Here is a 25,771-nt window from a genome sequence, read left to right on the forward strand (position 1 = left end):
TTTGCCCCCTGGTGGTCAGTGTGCATCATAGTGACCAGTCATTCAGTAGTAACAGTCGCTTAGGCTTTTATATATATAGGTTGGCTTTAATACAGTATTATCAGAATTTTTTTTTTTTTTTAAGGTATTGTCCTTCCTGTAAAACTGATTCCAGTGAAGTTGTAAAGGCTGGTGAAAAACTTAAGATGAGTAAAAAGAAAGCAAAGATGCCATCAGCTAGTACCGAAAGCCGGAGAGACTGGGGCAGGGTAAAGAAAAAAGTCTCCCTTTTTTCCTCTAGTCATAGTATTTATAATAACCATAATGTAAGTTATAATATTTCAATTATAATAGCAGTAATGGTATTAATAGTACTCTTAAGTATCAGAAATATTAAGGAATAATTATGTTGTTTAATGATATTAATTGTTAATTTGTAATTATTACTAGAGGCCCCCGTGCACAATCGGGGCCGGGGAGGGACCGCAGGAGGGCTCCAGGGCTGTTCTGGCCTGTCTTGCCCAGATCCCAGCAGCAGGCTAACCTACCAGTTAGAGTGTCTGCCCCCTGGTGGTCAGTGCATGTCATAGCAACTGGTTGAACGAACAGTCAGACACTTAGCATATTAGGCTTTTATTATATAGGATAATTGTTCATTGAACTTAATATGAGTTGTTTTATATTGTTAATCATATAGTTGGGTTTATATTCACAAGTATGGGATTTAAGGACTTTAAGATTTAACATAACTGATTTCTCAAATGGCTGTTCTGTGACTTGTAGGGAATGGCCTGTGTTGGTCGCACTAAAGAATGTACCATTGTTCCTTCTAATCATTATGGACCTATTCCTGGGGTTCCAGTTGGATCGACTTGGAGATTTAGAGTTCAGGTATTTTTAAAATTGGCTTAGTGGAAAGGGTAAAATTGGGTACAGTTCAAATTGTAAAAACGATCATTGCCTGTTGATTATAAATAGACTAACCTACATAGTTACACATGGCATTCAGTTGTTACAATGCAAGATTTTCTGATATAATGGGTAGGCTCTTCCCCCAAGTTTGACAGAGAAACATGCATCATGAAATTAGCCTAATTTCATCATTTGAGCCTAATTTCAGCCTTTTCATCATTTAATTTTACTCTCTGTTATGTGATGTAGGTTAGCATTATTGGTAAGCTTTCTAAAGAAATTTTCTTTAAGTCATGTATGTGGTAAGTTCTCATCTAATGTCATTGAACTTCAAGAAGGCTCACTTTAGGTGTTTTCTTTGGGGCTTATCCTCCTGAATGATTGTTAAGGTATTGGTCAGAGGAACTGTCAGATAATTTCAGGATAAAATTACCCTTGCCCCTTGAAGAAGGCTCTGTTGTATTTATTCCTGATTTATTGTTTAGAAAGGTAATTTTATCATTGTGGAAAACTTAAGTTTCCAATTAGAGGATTTTTAACTTTAAATAAGAGTAGAGTGGCAATATATATATATATATATATATATATATATATATATATATATATATTGATTTGAGAGAGAGATTTGAGATTTGTTGTTATACATTCATTTGTTGATTTTTGTTTATACCCTGACCGGGGATTGAACACACAACTTTGGCATATCGAGAAGATGCTCTAGCCAACTGGAGCTACCTGGCGAGGGTCTACAGTGGTAACATTTTAAAATTAAAATAGTGTAATAGATATACATAGCTTGAAAAGTTAAATACTAGTACATGGCATATTTTAAAAACCCACCCTTTGTTTGTCCCCATTTTCAGAGGCAACCACTTTAACATTTTAGTTGTTTTCTTCTGGATTTACCACCTTATTTCCTAATAATGTGTTTAAACTACTTTTGTCTTCATATATTACTAGTTTTATTAACTTCTATAGAAAACGAATAGTTAAACACACTTTATCCTCCCATCCTTGCAATGGTTAAAATAATTTTGACTAAATCAGTATTCAAGGTTTATATTATTATGACTTTGGATATGTAAATACAGTAAAAATATTATAAATAAATACAGTATCATAAAATATAAATACAATAAAAACACTCTCTGTATTTTTAATTGTCTTTTATTTTGCTTTGACTTGTGTGTGCGTGTGTGTGTGTGTACCTGTCACTAATTCATTTCCGAATTCTAAAAGCCCCATTAATAAGGTCTAAGATGATTTTGAGGTTGTTGGTCTGAGCAACTAGAAGGGAGAATTTTTCCATTTAGGAAATTGGAGAAGACTCAGAACAGATGTATTTTCTTCAGGGTTGGTGAGGTTGGGAATCAGGTGGTCCTATCTTCTGAAGTACCTGGTGTTTCCAAGGACTAAATCCAGGTTCTGTTGCCCATACCAGCTTCTCATGGCTGGTATGTGCCGCTTTCCCTAGCCCACTATTCAGGCATGGATTTTAGCTCCTTTTCCTCTGCTAAGAACAATTGTATGTTAAGCAGGTGAATTACAGTGCTTCTCTGAGGGAGTTGAAGTACACAAAGATGTGACACTCGGTTTAGTGAGACAGTTGTGAATGTAAATGGAAAAAATAGTAGGGCATTAAGAAGTAGAATAGCATGAGTAAACTAAGAAAATGGGGAGCATGTTTGAGTAACATTGAGTAGTTTTGGTTCAAACATCTCTATGAAGGAAAAGCTGGAGATAAGGAGATAGGAGTCAGATTGAGAGAGGATAATGTGTAATACTTAACTTGGGCTCCATAGACTATCATACCATTTAATATATGTTAAGCAGTTGAAAATTAAAAGCAGGTTGTTTCTTAAAAGGATCATCTGTTTCTGGTGGGTAGATTGAGTTTGAAGGAACAAAACTGGAAGCCGTGAAACAGGGTCTAGTTTAAGTATTAATGACTCAAACTAATATAACCATGAAAAGGAGAAAAAGATAGATTTGGGAGATCGAATCAGCAGTATTTGTGACCAAATAAATGGTTTTGAACAATAAAGGAGAAGATTGAGGCTAAAATGACCTTTGCCTTTCTGACATGGCTAGGGAACAGTGGCATAATCAAAAACGAAAAATAAGAAGGGAAGAGATCTGTAGCACTGATAGAAAGTTATTGTTCACCTGAATTGAGCTATTATTAGCAATAGACAAAAAATGGTTACTTAATGATTATTTTGAAACTCAGAATTCTAAGCTTGAGCACTTTTAGGAATCATCAATTTAATACCTAAGGGATATATATTTGGGAGATGTAAAGTTATTGAGCAAAAAGTAGAACTCTGGGTGACAATGCAGTCTTAATTGGAGGCTTTTAGGGTCAAAGGGTATATGTGAAAGCATTTTGTAAATGTAACAGTTAACTAAATGTTCAAAGGTATTTTGAGACTTTGTTTATTTTATAGGTGAGTGAAGCAGGTGTACATAGGCCCCATGTTGGTGGAATTCATGGTCGAAGTAATGATGGAGCTTATTCTCTTGTCCTGGCTGGTGGATTTGCAGATGAAGTAGTAAGTCATGATTCAACCTTGTACTTTATTTAGAATATGTTTTGATCATTCAGTAAAATGCAGAAGTTGTTTCTAGAGTATATCAAATACTACCTCTTTTTAGTGCAATATTTATGTTGAAGTGGTTCTCTACAGATTACAGGGTAATCATTTGACAGTATTTGATCTTTGTATTGTTTTGATATATATATATGTAATCAGTTACCATATATAATTAACTGATTATTGCAGTGAAAATACATTCCCTGTAGATCTCATTTTTTAAATTAAACTTGTAATTTTGGGATAACTGTAAATTGACATGTAGCATTAGAAATAGTATACATATATTTGTGCTCTTTACCCACTTTCCCTCAATGGCATGTTTTACAAAATTATAGAACAATATCACAGCCAGGATATTGGCATGATATATTCAGAATTCAACATTATTTTTCTTACCACAAGTATCCCTCTTGTTGCCCTTTTATAGCCACACATACTATATCTGCTCCCCCAACCCCTTTATAACCCCTGATATCCACTAATCTGTTCTTCATTTCTAAAATTTTTTCTCTTCAAAAATCTTTACAAGTGGAATCATATAGTATGTAACCTTTGGAAATGCCTCTTTTTTTGTTGTTGCTCAGCATAATTTTCAAACTATGGCATGTATCAATAGTTCATTCCTTTTTATTGCTGAGTAGTAGTCCATGATGTAGGTGTACCACAGTTTGTTTAACCATTCACCTCTAGAAGAACATCTGGGTTATTTATTATGAATAAAACTCTAACATTTGTGTACAGGTTTTTGTTGTTGTTTTGCTGTTATAAGTCTCCAATTCTCTGGGATAAATGCTCAGAAGTACAGTTGCTGGGTTGTATGGTAGTTGACATGCATATTTTGAAATTATATCTTTAAGTATTTTTTAGAAATATAAAGAATGTTATATAGCTTATTAAAGTCAGCACTTAGATTTTTTTTTTTTTAAGACTCTGTAAGAAAACAAACCAACTAAAGTGGAATCTCTTCAACATATGTTTTTAGCAATTAGTAAGTTGTTTTGATCTGGGCTCTGACCTTTGTGTGTGAGACCTTGGCCAAATTATTTAACTCCACTAAACTTCAGTTTCCCTAGGTGTAAAATAGAAAAAATAATGTAATTTTATGTCAGAAAGTTACTGATTTTTTTTTCCTCCCTCCCCCCCAAGTTATTGATTTTTAAATGAAGTAATTTATGTAGTCCTGGGCATATAATAAGGATGCATACAGTTCTGTGGTCTGGATCAGAAGCTTATCTTAAATATATGGAACATATAAACCTCTAATTATAAAACTAAAAATGAGTACCAAGTTAAAGTTAGATGGGTATTATCACTCCCTTTTTTCCCATCCTTTGAATATATTTACTAGTTAAACATTAAACATTTGTGAAGAAAAAGTGCTAATGAAGTGTCTTATGCCATTGATTCTAAGTTTATTAAATAATGCAAAGAATAATTTATTTAGGCTTAGAAATTGCCAACTAAGATATATCTGGAGATGTTATATTTTGTAAGCATTTTCAATCTTTTGATCTTTTATTGTAGGCAAATCATATCTACAGAAATAATAAATACATAAATATCCTATATAATAAAAGGCTAATATGCAAATTGACCGAATGGCCCTTCACAATGACGTGCACTGACCACCAGGGGGTAGACACTTAATGCAGGAGCTGCCCCCTGGTGGTCAGTGTGCTCCCACAGGGGAAGCACCGCTCAGCTAGAAGCCTGGCTCACCGCTGGTGGGAGCCTCTCCCACCTCCGTGGCAGCGCTAAGGATATCCGACTGACGCCTTAGGCCCATAGGGCTCCTGGACTGTGAGGGGGCACAGGCCAGGTGAGGGACACACACACACACACACACACACACACACACACACACACATCCAGTGCACAAGTATTATACACTGGGCCTCTGGTATAATAAATAATACATACATAATAAATGTGTTATGGAGAATTTTTTAAATGGTACTCCAAGCTAATATTGGTAAGTTTTTTTTAACAACACTAAGTTAAATGAGATAATATTCCCAACCCATAAGAACTAATTTTGTAATATTCTATAGATTATTTGATTATATGTATATTATGAGAATCACCCTGTTTGGAGGTGTGTAACTTTAAAAAGAGATTTTTAGGTTAAATATATACTTAAAAAGTATACTATACATAAGATTGCATTTGAATTGGGCCTTACTTTGGTAGATACCTTGGGAGACCATGTCAATTTACAATATCCCAACCAGTGTTCTGACTTAGAAACAAGAATTGATGAAATTATACTTGGGTTTAGGTGTCTTAATGATGAAGAAATCTTCTCCTACAGGACCGAGGTGATGAATTCACATACACTGGGAGTGGTGGTAAAAACCTGGCTGGTAATAAAAGAATTGGTTCACCATCAGCTGATCAGACATTAACAAACATGAACAGGTACTCTTTATTGTTAGAGTTTGTAAAAACTATTTAGAATATGGGCTTTGTATAAATGTTTGATTGTAGGACTATAATTTATAACTTAGACTGTAGAGGAGAATCTTACATTGAAAGTTAAAGATTTAAAATCCCATTACCTGATTATATAATTGTTCTCAAATCCTAACTTATTTCTTCAAATTATTATTTTTAAAATGACATATTTTCCAATCACAATAACTGTACTTTGCATTTGAAAACATGTTGTATCCTTTGAAAGAAAGAAGCCTATATAACTTAAGTAAAATTGAGGACAAGGTGGCTTACCTACTACCACAGGTCTGAGTTATGTTCTACTGAACACAGATTTATCTTTTTTTTTTTTTTTTTTTTTTTTTAGCTTTTTAAGTTGATTTTTAGAGAGGAGGGGAGAGGGAGAGACAGAAACATTGATGCCTTCTGCATGCCCCCTACCTGGGATCGAGCCCGCAACCCTTTGGTGCACGAGACAACACCCAATCAACTGAGCCACACTGGCCAGGGCCACAGATTTATCTTGCGCTTTTTTCCCCCCACACACACTTTTTTTAAAGTGACAAAGTTCTTTTTAGAAGAGACACTAATGTGGGACAGGGAGCCACACTTATGCACTTAAGTAACACATCATATAGCTTAATCAGAATTACACTCGGGGTGTTTTTAGGATTTATAATAAGATTCTTTAAATGTTAGAAGAATATTTATTTAGTGACAAAAGTGATCTTTTTAAACTAAATGCTTGTAAGGCATTACAAAAAAGCCACCTTGTGTTGTCCTTGATTTTATAGAAATATTAATGACATTCTAGTTTCCATGGGAACAGAAAATTTAGTAACTTCAAAATGTTTTCTTTCATAAGTGCATGCTAATATCAGTAATAATAAATTCAGTCACCCAAACCATGATACAGCAACAGCTACATTATAATTTGTCATGTTGATAATTTGTCATCATTTCATAAAGTTTAAATTTTTAATATTATATTAATAAGAGTATTTTGTGGGTGGTTGAGTAAAAGTGAGTATTTTTCACTTTCTTGAGTCTAAATTACTCGGTTTTATATAGTGTACCCATAATTTCTGATTACTGTGTGAAGTAAAGAATATACCAGTATGATTTCAAGACTTTGTTGCATACCAAGTTATATAGATTCTGTTTTTATGTCTTCCTTCTATATTATTTCTGGCAGTAGGATTATTTTACTGAACCAGCAGAGGAGACAGACCAGATTTGCTGGTGAAACATTCCTGAGGCAGGAGTCCAGTCCCTAGCTAGTCTTCTTATAGCAATACAGCAGCTCTTTAGAGGGAGTGGTCTTACAAGTAGTTAGATTTGATGTGTTTTTGTCAATTAAAATGTATCTCAAATTTGAAAAAGGCTATTCCAGGTTGTCAGATCTGAAAATTATATTTTTCCCTGTAATAATAGATTATTTTGTTTGAATGAGACTTCTTTCATAACTAGCTGCACTTGAAATATACACAGTAGATTCTTTTAAGCTTTTGAAGAATCTAATAAGTATACCGTTTACCATGTTTATAATCTTGTTACAAAATTATTGACAAGTAGTAAAAATGTTTTAAAAGGAAGGTAGTGAAAATTATTAACTCAAAACACTTTAGGATTGATATGTCGTAGAGACTCAAATATCCATTCAGTTAATTTATACATTAAGCTCTGAGTTCGCCTTGTGATTCATTGTAAAGACCTCTTAGGCAAAGGTACCTGTATGATTTGTGAGCGTGAAAACTAGGTGAAAGGCCCTTAGCTCTGACTTACAGTATACTCTTTTCTGACTAGTATCCAGTTTGATACCTGTTTTTTGCTTTTCAGAAGTTTGTTCCTATTTCTTCTAAACTCTTGCTCTTTATGAAACTGAAAGGATAGGGATAGCAAGGTAACCAGGCCATCCTTTGTCAGGTCAGTTAGAGACAACCAATTGAGCTGTGGATAGAGTAGTGGAAGAGCCTTGTTTCAGCTAGTTTCATCGTCTTGGACTCTTCTCACATACTTGTACAGCCCGGTACTTATGTGAAGCTAGAAGTGAGTTAATGCCAGCTAGTGGTGGCAGTCATTATGACTGAAGGAACCTGTGAGCACCAAAGCATTGCACTCATTAACATGAAGATAGTAGTTATCTTTATGTTAGCTCTTTAAGAAGATGAAGTATGTATTGAGATAGATAGCCCATAAAGATGTAATACTAGTCATTGGCTGTGTTTTCCTCTACCTCCCAGAGGAAATGTGTCTCCCTTTGAGATAAAAATGATAATAAGCTTTAACTCTTTGGCCATATCTATAAAAGTGGTTTTTGTTTGTTTAAGAAACACTTTCTTAAGGTCATTTACTTTAACAATATAACTATGATCAAAATATTGTTTTAGTTTTTTTTTTTTAATCAAGATATATTTTAGTAGGAAAAAAACAAAGGGGACATCTGTAATACTTTCAACAATAAAGATACATTTTAAAAAAAAAGGTATTTTAGTAGATTGTCTACTATTTTTTGAGCCTGAATAAAGAGAACTATACCCTGAACAAGTATTTTGTATCACCAGATTGTATGTGTATTTTTTTATATTTATTTATTTATTTATTTATTTATTTATTTAATATATTGATTTCAGAAAGGGGAAGGAGAGAGATATAGAGACATTAATAATGAGAGAGAACCCACAGCCTGGGCGTGTGCCTCGCCTGGGAATTGAATCATGCGTGACTTCCTAGTTTATAGGTTGATGCTCAACCACTGAGCCACATCAGTCAGGCTATGTGTATGTATTTTTGACCTGATGTGTTCTCAGTGGTTTCTTTTCACCTAAGTTAGGAAGTAGGTGTCTTAGAGAAAAAAATACTAATTTTACATAGATTCTAGTTTGGTCTTTTTTTGGCAGGATTAAGTTCTCCCAAGAAAGCTCTAACATCTAGTAACCTTACTGATTAATTATTACTGAGTACACACACTTTGGGAAGCTTAAGCTAAATCAGGTGCTGCTTCCAGCTTAGTGTTCCTGCTTGTTCATTTGTCATCAGTAAAATGCACTGATCTTGAGCCGCCAGAAGTCTTTATTATCATGACTTACCACAGACATTTGAATGCTTCAGTTTTATCTTTTTACTGGAGGTTTTTAAAGGATATTCTCATATTGAATTCGTTCTTAATATTTTCTAAACTTTAAGGAATCTTTGATATCTGGAAAGTGGACCTAGAGAGGTCATTTGTACATTGCTGACAAATGTATTTTTCTGGGTTTCTTTCTACATTATTCCAGCGATTTACTTCACTCCCATATCAAAAATAACTATTACAACAATCACTTGCTTTAGTTTTCCAACTTTTCCCTTCCCTCAACAAACGTTATTTAAAGAAAATTCCATGTATTTCTAGTTGTTTTCTATTATACGTGGCACAGATGTTATTACTTTCAGAAGAACCCTACAGGCTATCTGAGAACCAATCCCCTGGCTTGGGGATGACATCAGAAAACTGATTTGTCTTCTCTGCTGGTGGGGGAAAGCATAATCCTATTATCTGGAATAATATGGAAAGAATCATAGAATCTTAACCATCAGGTAAGGCATAATTCACCTTTTAATTGAGCTACTGATGTGATTATATACTTGGAGAAAGATTACTTGGTATAAAGACTTTGCTTTATTTTTTAGGGCATTGGCCCTAAACTGTGATGCTCCATTGGATGATAAAGTTGGAGCAGAATCTCGGAATTGGAGAGCTGGTAAGCCAGTCAGAGTGATACGCAGTTTTAAAGGGAGGAAGATCAGCAAATATGCTCCTGAAGAAGGCAACAGATATGATGGCATTTATAAGGTGCTCTATCTGGCATGACCTCTTGTTAGTCATTCTTCCTGGGCTTTTAGGACAGGGTTACCACAGGGAACTACTCTACTGTGGGTGGGCTGGAGGAAACAGTACACTATCTTAGTTGATATTTCTACTTTTTCTGGATATATAGCAGATACACAAAGTGACCTTCATTTTGATACTTTTCTTTTAATACTAATTTCAAGATCATAAGGGCAAAGCTATATTTGGGGTTAAGCTTTTTATAAGTATATTCTCTATGATAAAACCATTTAAATAACTTGGCCATTGTAGATCTTGATTCTTATGTAGCTTTTGGAATGAGTTTAATTGTAATTGATTTTCAAGCAGCACATTAAAATTTCTAAATAGGTTGTATTCTTTGTTTAAAAAATAGAGGCATTTACTGTCACCATTTCTATTTACTGTTATGCAAAACTCTATTAATGAGCATAATCTTGTTAGTATTTCAAATTTATAGCAATCTATACTTATATAGGAACTATCTTAATAAGAAATAAGGTCAAAATAATAATTTGAATATTCTTAATTTGCTACTACAGCAAAAGAAGTACCTTTTGAAGTTGCATTTAGTTTTGGCTAGTTTAAACCACTAATAGGATGACATTATGAATAAGTTTACACTTTAAATCTCAAACTAGTACTGAAATATTATGATTTAGGTGGTGAAATACTGGCCAGAGAAATCAACAAGCCATGGATTCTTGGTTTGGCGTTATCTTTTAAGAAGAGATGATGATGAACCTGCTCCTTGGACCTCAGAAGGAATAGAACGGTCAAGGAGATTATGCCTGCGTTTACAGGTTAGGTTACATTTGTCTAGGCTACTTGTATAGTCATAAAAATGTAACCCTACTATCGACATACCTTAACACTGGATATAACCCACAGCAGTTGACCAGTGGATGGTAAGGTGTAAGAATGAGATCATGCAAGTATACAAAAGGAAAAGCAATAAAAGGTAGCATCCTAGATTCAAACTGCCCTCAGACCAAGAACTGTGCTTGGGAAAAGTTGGGCTGGTCAATGAAAAGTAAAGTATTTCCAACTCAATATGTAATTGACTTGAAGTATGAGGGAAAGGGATACATAAACTTTAGGTATAGGAAGCCTTGAGAAGGGATGTGTATCCTACATGGCATAAGGGGGTGTGTCTGGTAAGGGAAGGGGGGAGGTGGCTTGTTAGAGTGGTCTGCTTCCTACCCTTCTCACTTTTCCTCACCCCTTTTCTCTCTTCCCCCTCAAAGCTGCTTCCCTGCCCTGTCACCACCTTTAGTGTTATGCCTTTTTTTCCCCTTTGCCCATGTCAGCTGTTAACTCATATAAGACTTGGTTGGTTTTGTGTGCATAGTGAATAATATGGCTACATTCCCCCTGCACTGCCTAGACTTTGTCCCTGACACTGACTTCAGAGCATGGTTTGAGTTCATCCGCCATCATTCCCCATTGTTGTGCTTTCTGTAAAGACTACCAGCTTTATCATTTTCCCTGGCTCTGCCCACACTGCATGTGTAGGGGCTGAACTATGGGGCAAGTGTCTGACCACCCAGGCAGGTGAGTGTGTGTCTTTTAGTGCAAGTCTGTATCTGTTTTTGTTTTCTTATTAAAATCATAGAATTGATTGTTTAAATGAGACTCATCAGCTGCTAAAGTAACTGCTAAAATACAGTTGACCCTTGAACAACATAAGGGTTAGGGGCATCGAACGCTGCGCAGTCAAAAAGCCATGTGTAACATTTGATTCCACAAAATCTTAGTACTAATAACCTACTGTTGTCTAGAAGCCTTGCTGATAACATAGACTATTAGCACATTTTTTGTTTGTTATATATATTATCTATAATAATAAAAGCATAATATGCTAATTAGACCAGACGGCCAAACAGCCGAATGACTGTCTGGATGAAGCCAGGGCTGCGAGGGCCGAGCCCCTTGCATGACTTTCATGCTCGGGCCTCTAGTATACTATATTCATACAATAGAGTAAACTAGAAAAAAGAAAATGTTATTAAGAAAAATCTAAGAAGAGAAAATACATTTACAATACTATATTTAATGATACTATGCGTTTACATCATCTGTTTATAAGATGAATTATCTGTCAGTACCTACATCAGTATTGTCTTACATGATACAAGACAATATGTGTTACTAACAGTAGAGATGAAACATAAAAAGATAATGTGAAAAAGAAATTTATATCTATTTAGAGATATAACAATTCGTGTAATAAAATCTCCAAAAAATTTTCCAATATATTTATTGAAAAGAATTTACATATAAGTGGGCCCCCACACAAACTAAACCTGGGCTGTTCAAGGGTCAACTCTAGTTCTTTTTGTAACTGATATTTTAAAAAATCTTTTGTATTTTTAAAAGACTTTCTCAGATCCATTGTTCATCAAAGAATGTTCTAAATAGTTTAGACATGAAACTGTGATATAAGCCTGTCTACTGTGATGAGTTAATGTATCATTGATGAGGCTTGAAACATATTGAGCTTTAAAAATGAGTGTTATCACAAAGCGTATCACAAACAAACAAAAAATATAGCTAGTAAAATACAAGCATAATAGGTAGAATTTATTTCTTAAAGTTTGATCTTTGGCTGATAAAGAATTCAATGATTTAGTGATATGAAGTCTTCTAAAAGCTTTTATTCCCCCTTCCCCTAATTTTGAGAGAGAAGAATTTTGGCCCTTAATGTTTTGGTGGGTTTTTGTTTTGTTTTGTTTTTTAGATTGGCCCCACAATTTAGTGTAATCCCATCTATGTGAGTACCATCTATTGTGCTCTGCGGTTGATCTTCACATATCTCCATATCAAGATTCCACTTTCCTTTCTTCTTCAAAATTTTCAAGCCACCTAGTCACACCTCCTGTAAACTTCTCTCTCCTGTTTCGGATCTGAAAATAAGACCACTGTATTATCAAATGGAACTTCTTAACAATCAAAACTACATGGTTTTACACTGAATTTGGGATTTTAATATTCTTTTGTTCTTTAATTTTATTTCTTTTAAATGTCTATTTCCTTTATATAAAGTTGTTCAGTTAGGGAAAGTACAGATTCCTCTCTCCCTTCTTAAATTTCTCACCAGGACCTAGAATTCCCCTTCTCTGTGAAGCTTAAATCTACATTGTACTTTTTCCCCCCATCAGTATCCAGTAGGTTACCCTTCGGATAAGGAAGGGAAGAAGACTAAAGGACAGTCAAAGAAGGCAGGGGAAACCTCAAAAAGGCCAGTTCCAGATGATGGTAGGTAATGATTACAGAAAATAGATCCTAATAATATAATTTCCAATAAAGAGAAACATTAAGAGACTAAATTGAGAAACTTGTAAGAAATTAAAAGCAAAGTGAAGAGGGGTGGTGCAGGGCAGTGGAGGAGGGGGTACTTTTATTATATTTTGGTAGTGTCACAACCAAAACAGCAGCAAATATAGTATTCTACACTCCAGAGGAAGTTAGATGCTGCTTTATGCAGGTTATCTTTGTGCTAAACTTTACTGGTGCCAGTTCACTAATGTTTCATAGTTCTGCTTAGAACCACTTATAAATCTACTGATATATTTTTAAATTAATCTAGATGCTTGTGAAAGTGCCTCCAAGGTGTACAAAGCAGATTCAGCAGAAGCAGTTGAGGCTTTCCAACTAACCCCTGAACAACAGCATCTAATCAGAGAAGATCATCAAAACCAGAAGCTATGGGATGAAGTGCTTGCACATCTTGTGGAAGGACCAGTATGTAAAGATTCTTTAAAAATTATAATTACATGCCTTTAATTTATTTTTCAACTTTATTTTTAAGTATAGTTGACATATAATATTATATTAGTGTCAGGTGTACAACATAGTGATTAGACATTTATATTCTTTACTAGAGGCCTAGTGCACAAAATTCGTGCACGGTTATCCTCAGCCCAGCCTGCACCCTCTCCAATCCGGAACCCCTGTGGGATCGGGCCTAAACCAGCAGTCGTACATCCCTCTTGCAATCCAGGACCACTGGCTCCTAACCATTCACCTGCCTGCCTGCCTAATGCCCCCAACTGCCCTCCCCTGCTGGCCTGATCTCGCCCCCAACTGCCCTCCCCTGCCAGCGTGATCTCGCCCCCAACTGCCCTCCCCTGCCAGTGTGATCTCGCCCCTAACTGCCCTCCCCTGCCCCTAACTGCCTCTGCCCCCACCACCATGGCTTTATCCAGAAGGAAGTCGGATGTCTGGAAGATGGCCATTCGACCCGGTCTAATTAGCATATTACCCTTTTATTAGTATAGATAGATTATATAGGATAGGATTGCTTAAATGGGGGAGCGGGGAGCCTATTTCAGCAGGAGGAGATGCTCTTGGCGGACAAAAATACATAACCCCCTATATCTGGGCTGATAGCCATATGCACTATACTGCCAAACCGGTTACTAAAAAATTGAACTGCTTTCTTACACCTTATACCAAACAGCTGTTGCCCTTAAAACCCTTCCTCAGCCCCCACCTTAGGTTCTGCCTTTGCTGTTCACCCAGATTAGGTTCTGATTGGTCAGTTTCTATGCCAGTCAGCATCAAAAGCTCCACCTCTTAGGCAGCCATTGGCTCCTCGCAGTTCACACAGATTTGGTTCTGATTGGTCAGTTTCTGTGCCAGTCAGCGTCAAAAGCTCTGCCTCCTAGGCAGCCATTAGCTCCTCTTGGAAATCCAGAATGGCCTGCCTTCATGTCAGCGCCAGGCCTTCAGTCATGCCCCCAGTCTGCTACCGGGTGTGTCTCTGGCCGATCTGAGAAGCGGCACCTGAGGTCTGTGCTGGTGGCAATTTTGAATTCTCATCCCTGACCTAACCTTACAGTGCGAGCTCCTTGAAGGCAAGCATTTATCTTGTTCATTCTTAGTTCACTCATAGACTTTACCTGTGTCTATGCATTTATGCTAGTACTGCATGGTGACCGGTCAAATGGTCGTTTCTGTCATCACGGTCACTGCCTTTTTATATATATGGATGGAAATGGTCACCAAGTTAAGTCTAGTAATCATCTGTCACCATACATAGTCATTATAAGATTTTTAAAATAATGTCCTAACATTAACAAATGATGGAAAATTTCCCTATGAAGTATCATTTTTAGTATATATACATATATACATATATATAGTGATCTCAGAGAGGAAGGGAGAGGGAGAGAGAGATAGAAACATCAGTGATGAGTGAGACTCGTGGATCGGCTGCCTCCTGCACGCCCCCTATTGGGGATTGAGCCCGCAATGCCTGGCATGTGCCCTTGACTGGAATCGAACCCAGGACCCTTCAGTCCTCAAGCCAATGCTCTATCCACTGAGCCAAACCAGCTAAGGCTGAAGTATCATTTTTAGAAGTCAGTCAAAACTTGATCCTTTAATCTTTTCATCCAGTGCCTCCAGCTTTCAGAAACAATCTGAGGCAGTACTTACATGCTTTTAAATTTATTTTAGATACCTTTGATACTGATTTTTTTACTTCTCTGTGCCTGAACTTGATAATTTATGTTGAGGTTCATGGGAAGAATTTTCGATTTTGGAACATACTCAACTTAATCTAAAATTCATCAGGAAAGTTTTTGTTATATAGTTCAAAGTTACCAAATAGCATAAGTCTTAAGCAATTCAGCACAATTTTTTAATGCCTATGTGTTCAACCTAAGGGTAAATAAATACTTCATGTTTTAGATTTTTTGGGGTGGGTAATCATAAAATTTTAAAGTTACAAAAGGAATGACAAAGTTAACTGATATGTAGATTTTTTGTATTAAGCTGTGTTTTGCAAACAAAGCTTTCTTACCAGATCCTCAAAGATTTCAAATATGAATTGTCTATTCATTTCTTGCTTGCTCACTTGTTTTTATTGTCTTAAATTTTACTTATAAATTCAAATCTTCTATTTTATTAAACATTAACCCCTTGTTATGTGTAATATAGTTACTTTTCTTTTTGTTTCCCCTCCACAAGTATTGTGATCTGAAGCTATTGTTGGTGACCTCTAGTATCCTCTCATGAAATTCCATCTTATAATCTTTTAGTAATTTCTTTCCAATATTTATTTTATTTCTCTCTGCATTAGCCAGATTTTCTCATGTGTCTAAAATGGGATTAATGAATATATGTGCTTTCTTATTTTTTTATTGATTTTAGAGAGGAATGGCAGAGGGAGAGAGAGATAGCAACATCAGTGATGAGAGAGAATCATTTATCAGCTGCCTCCTGCATGATTGGGGATTGAGCCCCAATCCGTGCATGTGCCCTGACCAAGAATTTCCTGGTTCATAAGTTGACACTCAACCACTGAACCACCACGGCCAATCTGTATGTGCTTTCTACCTATATTTAAAGGGAACTCTCATAAGAGTTTTTGTGTTGCTTTTGTTTCAGAGATAGTCATCATTATTATACTAAGGAAGAATCTTCCCAATATAATTTTTAAACTTTTAGAAATGGGAAAGGTTTGATAAATATCCTTTGGAGTCATCATTTCCTTTGCCCTAAAAATGCAGTATGTTGGGTTATCCTTGGTAGAATGCAGCTTACGTATTTGGAAAACAGAAGTAAAGTGATTGAGCTCTGTGTATATCCTGTTACCAACAACAGTTATCAAAGTGGTTGAATCCTATGAGACTTGGCAAGGATGCACAAATCAAATATACTTTTCATCCTCTTTTTAATTTTTTTCTCTTTTGCAAATTGAGTCTCTTATTTTATTGGATATCTTTGCCCAAAGAACACTTTCTCGCATTTAGGAGACATGTCTCAAATATATGCTTAGAAAGCCTGAGACAGGATTAGCTACAAATTCAAACTTTAGTCAACATCTTCCTCACCAATAGCTAAGTAAAACTGAGAAAGCATAGGATGGACAGGACTGCCCATCCTGACTAACAAAGTCAAGGCCATGGGATGCAGCTGAATGATGGGGGCCGCTGCCAGGTCATCCTCCATCAGCGGTTGTCTTTGGACGCCCCGCAGCATCTCATTTTGGTCAGGGTCCCCAGTCTCCATGCTCCAGGTCATGAGGAACAGCCACTGCCTGGCCTGGGGTGGTCTGACTATAGTGACATGTGTATGGCCTGTGGTTGTGCATCTCAAGGGCAGACAAAGGTGCGGTCCTCCTGCTCCTCTCCCATGTAAAATACCAATGAAAGGTAAAAATTTTAGGCACAGTCCACCATGGCTCCTTGCTGCAAGCCCTTATTTCCATGTTCTGAATTGCTCCATCCTGATTCAAAATAGGGGCAAGCTCAAGAAACCTGTCAAAAAGGACTTGGAAGAAGTCAGAAAAGGCCCTGTATATTTAATTAACCCTACCTCTTGGACCATCTTTCAATGTAGCTTTCATATGAAATCAAGTCATCAATCGATAGTTCTTAAACAAGATTCTCTCCCCTCCCCCCCAAAAAAATATAATTCTGCCTTCTTGTGGTAGGATCTTACTTGCGTGGGTCAGATGATTGCAATGTAGCTTCTAGTGATTACTTTGGACATTTATGTACTGTTATAGATTGCCCTGGGCAGGTTGCATGCCCATTTTCTTCTCTGATAATCCAGAAACACATTTATTAAGCTGGAAAAATCAGGTGTTGGCCGTGGTGACTTTTAAATAAATGTACATACATATAATATATACATTTATATCCAAACACTTTTCCGAAGCCCTACATGATCTTTCATCCCTACCTACCTCTGCAGTCTCCTCTTGCTGCTCTCTCAGGCCCAACTTGCTTTGGCTACACTGATGTCTGTTATTTAACACACTCAGCCCATTCTAGCTACTAGACCTTTACACACTGAAATTCTCCTCTATATCTTCCTGTGGCTCACTCCTTCATATCCTGTAATAATAGTATTACACTCCTCAGAAAGGCCTTCGCTGACTACCCTTTCTAAAGTAGCCACCCTTTACTCTGTTGCTTTAATTTGCTTTATTTCCTCAGTTATTACTATCGGAAATTTCATTTATTTATTTATTTTGCTCTCCTAAAAGAATATAAAGTTTTGTGAGCATAGAGAATTGACCTTTTTATCACTGCTATGTAAATGAGTGCCTAGCACATTGTATAAATTCAAAATACCTCTAGTACATATTATAGGCACCCTGGAGGTACCAGGGAAATATCAGTGTTTTAAAAAAGGCATTTGTCAGGGAGAGAAAGGGAACCTGGTACTAAATTTATAGCCGGGAGCCTGCAAGTCCTCGCTCCTGGAGCGCCGCTCCTGTAGCTCCCTCCTCCCCCTCATAGCAGGCGCCCCACCCCACCTGGCCGCTCCATGCCTACGTATGCAAATTAACCTGCCATCTTTGTTGGGTTCGTTTGCATGCTCACTCCTGATTGGCTGGTGGGTGTCGCAGAGGTACAGTCAATTTGCATATTTCTTTTATTGGTGTAGATAGTCACTATCACCAGGAGTTAGCCTATCTAATAAAAGAGTGCTATGCAAATTGACCATACCTCCCCTACACCCATAAGCTACGCCCACAAGCCAGTCAGGAGCAGGAGGGAGGCCACAGAGAGCAGGAGGGAGGCTTGGTTTTCCCCGGCAATGGAGGAAGCCAAGCTTTCTGCCTGCCCTTGCTGGCCTAGGCTTCCACTCAATACTACAAAGTTTCAATTATAGAAGGTAAACAAATCCCAACAGAAATGGCGGCAGCCACGGAGCTGGAAGAGCAGGAGGCTAGGGTTGCCCCCGGCGATGGAGGAAGCCAAGCTTTCCTCACACCCTGGCCAGCCTAGGCCTCCACTCCAGGCTACAAAGTCTCAATTATGGAAAATAAATAAATCCCAACATAAATGGCTGCTGCCATGAAGCGAGCAGAAGGCTTGGCTCCACTCCAGGCTACAAAGTTTCAATTGTAGAAGATAAATCCAGATACCAGGGTCTCCGCTTGGGTTGCCAGGGGGCATGGCCGGCTTGCAAACCACCACAGGCCCCTCGCCCAGGCCGCCCCACGCCCCAAGGGAACCCCCACCCTGATCCGGGCCACCCTTCAGGGCAAACCAGTTGTCTCCACCTATGCACCAGGCCTCTATCCTATCTAATAAGAGTAATACGCAGATTGATCATCACTCCAACACACAAGATGGCTGCCCCCATGGGGTCAAAGATCCTGCTCCCATGTGGACACAAGATGGCCAGCAGGGGAGGGCAGTTGGGAGGGACCAGGCTGGCAGAGGAGGGAAGTTGTGGGGGACCCAGGCCTGCAGGGGAGGGCAGTTAGCAGCAAACAGGTTGGCAGGGGAGGGCAGTTAGCGGCAAACAGGCTGGCAGGGGAGCAGTTAGGCATCAATCAGGCTGGTAGGGGAGTGGTTAAGGGGTGATCAGGCTGGCAGGCAGAAGCGGTTAGGGGCAATCAGGAAGGCAGGCAGGCGAGCAGTTGGGAGCCAGAAGTGTCCTGGATTGTGAGAGGGATGTCCGACTTCCCGTTTAGGTGGAATCGGGCCTAAACGGGCAGTCGGACATCCCTCAAGGGGTCCCAGATTGGAGAGAGTGCAGGCGGGGCTGAGGGACACCCTCACACCCCGTGCACGAATTTCGTGCAGCAGGCCTCTAGTTTATTTTATAACTAGAAGTTTTTACCTTTTGACTCTCTTCACCCATTTAACTTAACCCCCAACCTCACCCCTGGCAGCCACTAATTTGTCCTCTACATTTATGAGGTTAGGTTTGTTTGTTTGTTTGTTTTTTTAGATTCTACATATAAGTGAGATTATATGGTATTTGTCTTACACTTTGGGATCTTTGATTTTTTATTTTTACTTGAAATTCTTGTAAATATTACTTTTCTATTACAAGAATGTAAAATATTCTAAAAATAACTGAATGGAGAATTATCCTTGTTGACTATTCAAAAAACTGCTTATCCTAGTTTAAAAGAAACAAAAAGTTTGGGCAGAATGGAACAGGTAATGGTTTGAAAAGTATAGAACACCCATTGGATTGCATTTGCTTTCTCTTGCTCTTTTATTAATTTAGTCCCAATTTGAGTAAACATTAGCGTGAGGGAAATATGGGACTTTGGGGTTGAGACAAAATATTACAGAAAATAGTCCTAGGAAAATATGTTGATTCTTTGGGGTCTTAGATATTATAGAGTATTATTACTCACTGCTCTTTTTTTTTTTTTAAGCTTATATAAATATTCAAGTTTTATAGCAAAAGATTGAATAAATAATGCATTTTTACATACTGAAATACCATATAGCTTTTTGGAAAATGTATATAATGAACTTGAGACAAGCTGTTCGTGATTTTTTTTTTCTTTATTTTATTTTGTTGTGTTGTTTTTTTACATTGCCATTTATCCCCCATACACCCTCTTCTACCTCCACCACCCCCAGCTTCCCATCCGCGCAATCACCACACTGTTGTCTGTGCCCATGAGCCATAATATTTTTTAACAGTGAAAAATAATCTCTGAAACGTGAGGTTTGGGTGGGCGGCATTTATATTTTAGTGTTACATGTTTGACTTTGCAATCTTTCCAACCCAATCCTGAGATTGTTAAAACTAATGTGTATATCTTAAGAAGTGGGTTTTTCCCGTTTCTATGACATGTTTGCTAATCATTGCAATCACTACTTGATTTTTTTCTTAATTAAAACCATTCAATGTAACCAAGACACTTTAAAAAATCATTTTGAATTTTATTAATATGTTATGAAATGCTAACCTATTTGTTCTTCCTTTTGGATACCATCTAGAATTTTCTGAAAAAATTGGAACAATCCTTTATGTGTGTCTGCTGCCAGGAGCTAGTTTACCAGCCTGTAACAACAGATTGCCTCCACAATGTCTGTAAAGTAAGTAGAATTTCTTTCCCATTTTCCCTTATTAGGCCAGAAGGCACACTAACCTCCAAAACTGTTTTTTACCATGTGAAGAAGCATTTTTCCATAAAACAAAATAGTCATAGAACCTTGCCAATTCAGAAGCACTTAATTATATCTTAGTGGTAAGTGCGCGTTTTAATTAGATAGTAATAGTAAATCAAATATATGTAGTTGAGGTATTCTATCATGTTTGGCATTGTTAGGAAGGGGTTGAAATGGAGAAGAGAAATAGGTGTCATTGCGTTTTTTTCTTACACCTTTTATATGTTTCGTATAGTTTAGTGCAAACTTAAATAGTTGCAAGTATGTAAGGAGATCTAAAACAGATTCTATCTGGCAGCATGCCCAGAGGAGTTGAATATTGTGTTGTGAAAGGAAAATTTGAGCTATAGTAAAAACAAGGTTGGAATCGTGCTCTACTGCTTGGTGGTTGTGTGCCCTGACCTAAGTTCCGAACTTGAATTTCTTTTGTAAAATAGAAATAAACCTTCCACATATAAGTTTGTCCTTGACCTTGAGCTGGTTTACTCTGTAATAGATTTAGTTCTTTTAAAAATCTTTTTGGAAGACACATTACATTATAAGTTAAGTGATTAGTTCTAAGCAGGGGAATCTTGAGGGTTTTTTTTCTTTAGTGCTCTATCAGAAAAGAACAGGGTTAAAATCCAACCTAGAAGATGAGACTAGTGAGAACCATAATCTTTAACACCCTCATTTTACTGGATGAGGAAATTAAAGCATACAAAAGTTGAATCATTTACCTGAACTCTCACAGTGATTTCAATTGGTGTGCTGCAAGAATTTTTAAAACGTGCAAATACCTATTTGGTCAGGGGCAGTGGCCTCTTTTTTTCTTAGATTGTCAAAAAAAATGACAACAGCTAAAATAAAATAAAAATAACAGCCAATACAACAATAGCCATCCAGTGTGAATGCCCTGTCTCAAACCATAAATAATAGAGTTTGCATCTTATTGGTCACGTGCATAATAAGGTTGTGTCTGGTTGGTTAATTCTTGGTGCCAGAATTCCTTCTAGACAAGTTTAGGTACCTGATTTTTTAAAAAGTCTCTTTGGAGCAATAAGGGTAGGTACTTAACTCTTACCTCCCCACCCCCACAAATCAATAAAAAATATGCCCTTTTTTTTTTTTTTTTTTGTCATATCGGCAAAAAGTAGATTTTTTGGTATGCTGCAGAATTTTAGTAATTATTTTATGTGTGCCATGAGATAAAAAAGGAAGTTGAAAATTGCTGTGCTAGAGGTAGAGCCAAAGCCATGTCTATAGACTAGTGTTCATAGGATAGATTCAGGCCTTTAATCATTTTTCATCTTTTATGTTTTTCTTGTTGTTAAACAGTAAGTTTCTAGTTCTTATTTAAAAGCATAAATTGTTGAGTCCTTTTCTACATGCTTTACCAGATGAAACTGGATGTATTTTTTGGGTTTTTGTTTTGCTGTGTTTTACCTTAGGATTGTTTACAGCGTTCCTTTAAGGCTCAAGTTTTCTCCTGCCCTGCTTGCCGGCATGATCTTGGCCAGGATTACATCATGATTCCCAATGAGATTCTGCAGACTCTACTTGACCTTTTCTTCCCTGGCTACAGCAAAGGACGATGATCTGTCTACTTCCACTGTGTTGCTCCTGGTGATTTTTTTGGACAATAAAGAATCTAAAGTGGTTGGGGGTGGGTAGGGGTGGAAGCAATGTTGGACCATATCTCTCATGTTCTGAAGCAGCTAATCCTCTTTTCCTACATAGCCATCATCTTGTGTGTGTAGTAAGAGGCCCATTTCTCAACTGTCTTTTAAATATCAAAAGGTAGTTCCTGTCAGTAACAACTAGTTGTAATGAGTAGAAGTTGAAGCCTCAGCTCTAGTTGATATCCAAGTTATGATTTATTTTGCAACTACCTCAGGACAGAAAAGATTTATGGGGATTTTTAAATCATTGAATAATTAGTTAAATGAAATTTTAGCTACACACTGCCTCCCAGATATTAGTTGTGCCTGGTTCATGTAATTTGATTTTACAGAAAAGGAAATGACACTTGAGATCGTTGGAATGAACGCAGCTTCTGTAGTGTGCAAAATACATTTTTAATATCTTCCATTACAATGTGTGTTTTACAAGAACAGGTTCATTTTTTAGCCCATTTTGTGAGCTCCATTGTGCTTTTTTCTGGTGTTTTATGCAAGTTGACTACTAATGACTAATGAGAACAATATGAATGCATTGTTGCTGCATTGTAATGTGTGGTTTTGCACTTAAAAGAAGTATTTGGATGCTCTGATTGTAACTGTTTATGAAAAGCGTCTTCTGTACTAGTCAAACTGCTTTTATTGAGTCTCACCAGTGGTTTTACATCTGCAGAGCATTGAGGACTGGGCTGACTTTTGAGAGGGCTGAAATTGCTTCATATTGTGATCCTAAATTTTATATTCACTGCTCCCTAAAGTATACCTTAATAAATATTTTATGACCAGCAAAATAGCTCATCTTGCTTCACTGTTTTACATTTGTCTGGCTTGTAGTACATGCATTTAAGAATCAGTCATTTCCAGAGTATTTCATTGTACGTTTTTATTGATACAGGTTTTTTTTTTTTTTTTAAGAGATTTTATTTTTTTGTAGTAGTTTTAGGTTCACAGTAAAATTGAGAGGAAGGTACAGAAGTTTTTCATATGTCCCTTGCTCCCTCCCTAACCTCCTCCATTATCTATATCCTCCACCAGAGCAGTCATTTGTTACAATTGATGAACCTACCCAAAGTCCGCAGTTTACATTAGGGTTCACTCTTGGTATTATACATTCTATGGGTTTGGACAAATGTATAATGAACATACAATATTATATTACTTTTTAGGTGTACACCCAGTGATTAGACATTACACTGGTATAACTTACTAAGTGATCACGTCGATAAATCTACTACCAATCTGATACTATACATAGTTATTAGAGTATTATTGACTATATTCCCTACGCTGTACTTGACATGCATATGACCATTCAGCCAGATTTCAGATGATTCTCAGTGATGTTTGTCCTTTTTTAGTTGTATTGATAGATATTCTTGCACAATTTTTCGCTCTTGATTTTCAGTAACAAGAACTAATACTGATGGGGAAAATGGGACATTTTGGGGGGCTAGCAATCTGAATCTGTGCCAGTAACCTAATGCACATTCTTGTTAGCCTATAGTCTAGTCACTGCTCCTTCTTTAATTATCTGGTCCTGCAAGACCTGTTTACCTAAGTACTACCCCCATTTTAGAGAGGCCATAAACCATGAACAATACTCAACCCCCAGACGGAGTTATCAGCACTGGCGCCAGGCCAGGCCTTTAGATGTGGTCTCACGGCCCCCACCCCAACACACGGGGCTTTTTGCAAAGCCTGCGAAAGGTCCGTAAGTCCCATCCCATATTTGGGGGACAAAGAAACCAAAGGGTATAAAGGGAAAGCTTCCTCCATATTGGCTTGCTCAGGATTTGGAGAGAAACTGTCTCCCCTGAGTCCTGTACTAGCACATGTGAAACATCTGAAAATAAATGGGTTTTTCCTGTGCCTCCGGTACTCCTGTGTGTTCTTCAGTTGCCTGGTAAATTCTGTAACAATACGAAATCTTAAGCACTGCCCAGCCTGTGTGGCACAGTGGTTGAGCATTGGCCTATGAACTAGGAGGTCACGGTTCGATTCCCGGTCAGGGCACATGCCCGGGTTGCTGGTTCGATCCCCATAGGGCATGTAGAAGGCAGCCGATCAATGATTCTCATCATTGATATTTCTCTCCCTTCCTCTCTAAAATCAATAAAGATATATTTTTAAAAAATCTTTTTAAAAAATCAATGGGAAAATATCCTCAGATAAGGATTAACAAAAACATTTTTTAAAAAACAGACATCAATGATGAGAGAGAATCATTGATCAGCTGCCTCCTGCGCGCCCCCCACTGGGGATTGAGCCCACAAACGAGGCATGTGCCCTGATTAGGAATCGAACCGTGACTTCCTGGTTCATAGGTCGATGCCCCCCCAGCTGGATTTAGTTGCTATTTTTTAATGGGGGAAAGAGGAATGTTTCACTATCATATTCATGTCTTTGAACCAGAGATGGCAATATTTCACACACTTGCTCAGTTTCTCAAAAAAGAAATGCTACCAGTATCTTTTCATACATTATTTCACTTACTACTCAAAACCTGTGAAGTAAATGGTTTTATCTCCATTTTACAGACAAGGTAGTGGTTTCAGAGTTAGTTACTCACCCTAAGTCACAGGCAGTCAGCAGCAGACTTAGAATTTAAATTCAGTACTGTGTGTTACTTTCCACTACGTCTCTGCTTCACTGTGTTGTTTATTTTTAAGTTCTATTACATCCTTTTGCCCTGTGAAAATGAGGTTTGGGCACTTTGAAAGAGAACTAATGTGCAATGTGACTGAGTTTCATCTAAAAATACCTGTATGGTTGTTATATGGCACGTTATTTCTTTCAGAGACTCTTTTCTCATTTTCATAATTATAACAACCAGGGCTGCATTCTTAAATGAAACTGGTTTCTGGGAAATAATGAAATTGTTTCAGGACTGTGTTGAGCCTGCTTAACTGTGCCATTCCTCCAGAACTGCCTCATGCTCCCTGGCATTAGGCTTCAGATTAACAGCATTTCTCAGAGTGGCAGACTCGGTGAGAGTCCCAGGTGAAAGGCTCTCTTTTTGACAAAACACAGAAGTATCGCTAACTCACCTCACTCCTCCCCTATACCTCCCCCACGTGGCTGGCATCACATCTGACACTCACTCCTTCGCTATTTGCAAGTTTATACCCGACTGTCTCCTACCTGACTGTCTCCTTCCATGAAAAGTATTTTCCTCATTGTCTTTTGGAATGCATTTGAAGCAGCTTCTTTTAACCAATAAAAGCATTTAGTTCTTCTATTTTGAGAAACTCATATTCCTGTGTAGTTCACGTTGGATAAAAGGTATTAAATGGGAGTGAGTTTTTTTTCCCCGTTTTTTATGCCAGTCTTTTAAAAAGGATCAGGTTCCTAGTGGCAGCATCGTTGAGGCGGGAAATTGCATTTTTTTAGGATGCCTGACATCACTCCTGGTGCCCGGGATTCCACCCTGTTTGGGGGGGAGTTTGGCTGTTG

At 37.4% G+C, this 25,771-nt stretch overlaps 1 protein-coding gene across 1 annotated transcript in view; it reads left to right on the forward strand.

Annotated features, from left to right (window-relative positions):
• UHRF2 (ubiquitin like with PHD and ring finger domains 2) overlaps positions 1 to 25,740 on the forward strand; it is a 73,452-nt gene extending 47,712 nt beyond the window's left edge. Inside the window, exons 7-16 of the mRNA XM_079790595.1 lie at positions 125 to 248; positions 763 to 870; positions 3,339 to 3,443; positions 5,800 to 5,906; positions 9,594 to 9,756; positions 10,434 to 10,574; positions 12,933 to 13,029; positions 13,361 to 13,515; positions 20,490 to 20,588; positions 22,091 to 25,740. Of these exons, the coding sequence (XP_079646721.1) occupies positions 125 to 248; positions 763 to 870; positions 3,339 to 3,443; positions 5,800 to 5,906; positions 9,594 to 9,756; positions 10,434 to 10,574; positions 12,933 to 13,029; positions 13,361 to 13,515; positions 20,490 to 20,588; positions 22,091 to 22,237 (1,246 nt within the window). The 3' untranslated portion in view covers positions 22,238 to 25,740. The remainder of the gene's footprint in view (positions 1 to 124; positions 249 to 762; positions 871 to 3,338; positions 3,444 to 5,799; positions 5,907 to 9,593; positions 9,757 to 10,433; positions 10,575 to 12,932; positions 13,030 to 13,360; positions 13,516 to 20,489; positions 20,589 to 22,090) is intronic.
• The last annotated feature ends 31 nt before the right edge of the window (positions 25,741 to 25,771 follow it).

Source organism: Cnephaeus nilssonii, assembly GCF_951640355.1.
Source record: "Cnephaeus nilssonii genome assembly, chromosome: 14".
In the NCBI taxonomy this organism is placed as follows: domain Eukaryota; kingdom Metazoa; phylum Chordata; class Mammalia; order Chiroptera; family Vespertilionidae; genus Cnephaeus; species Cnephaeus nilssonii.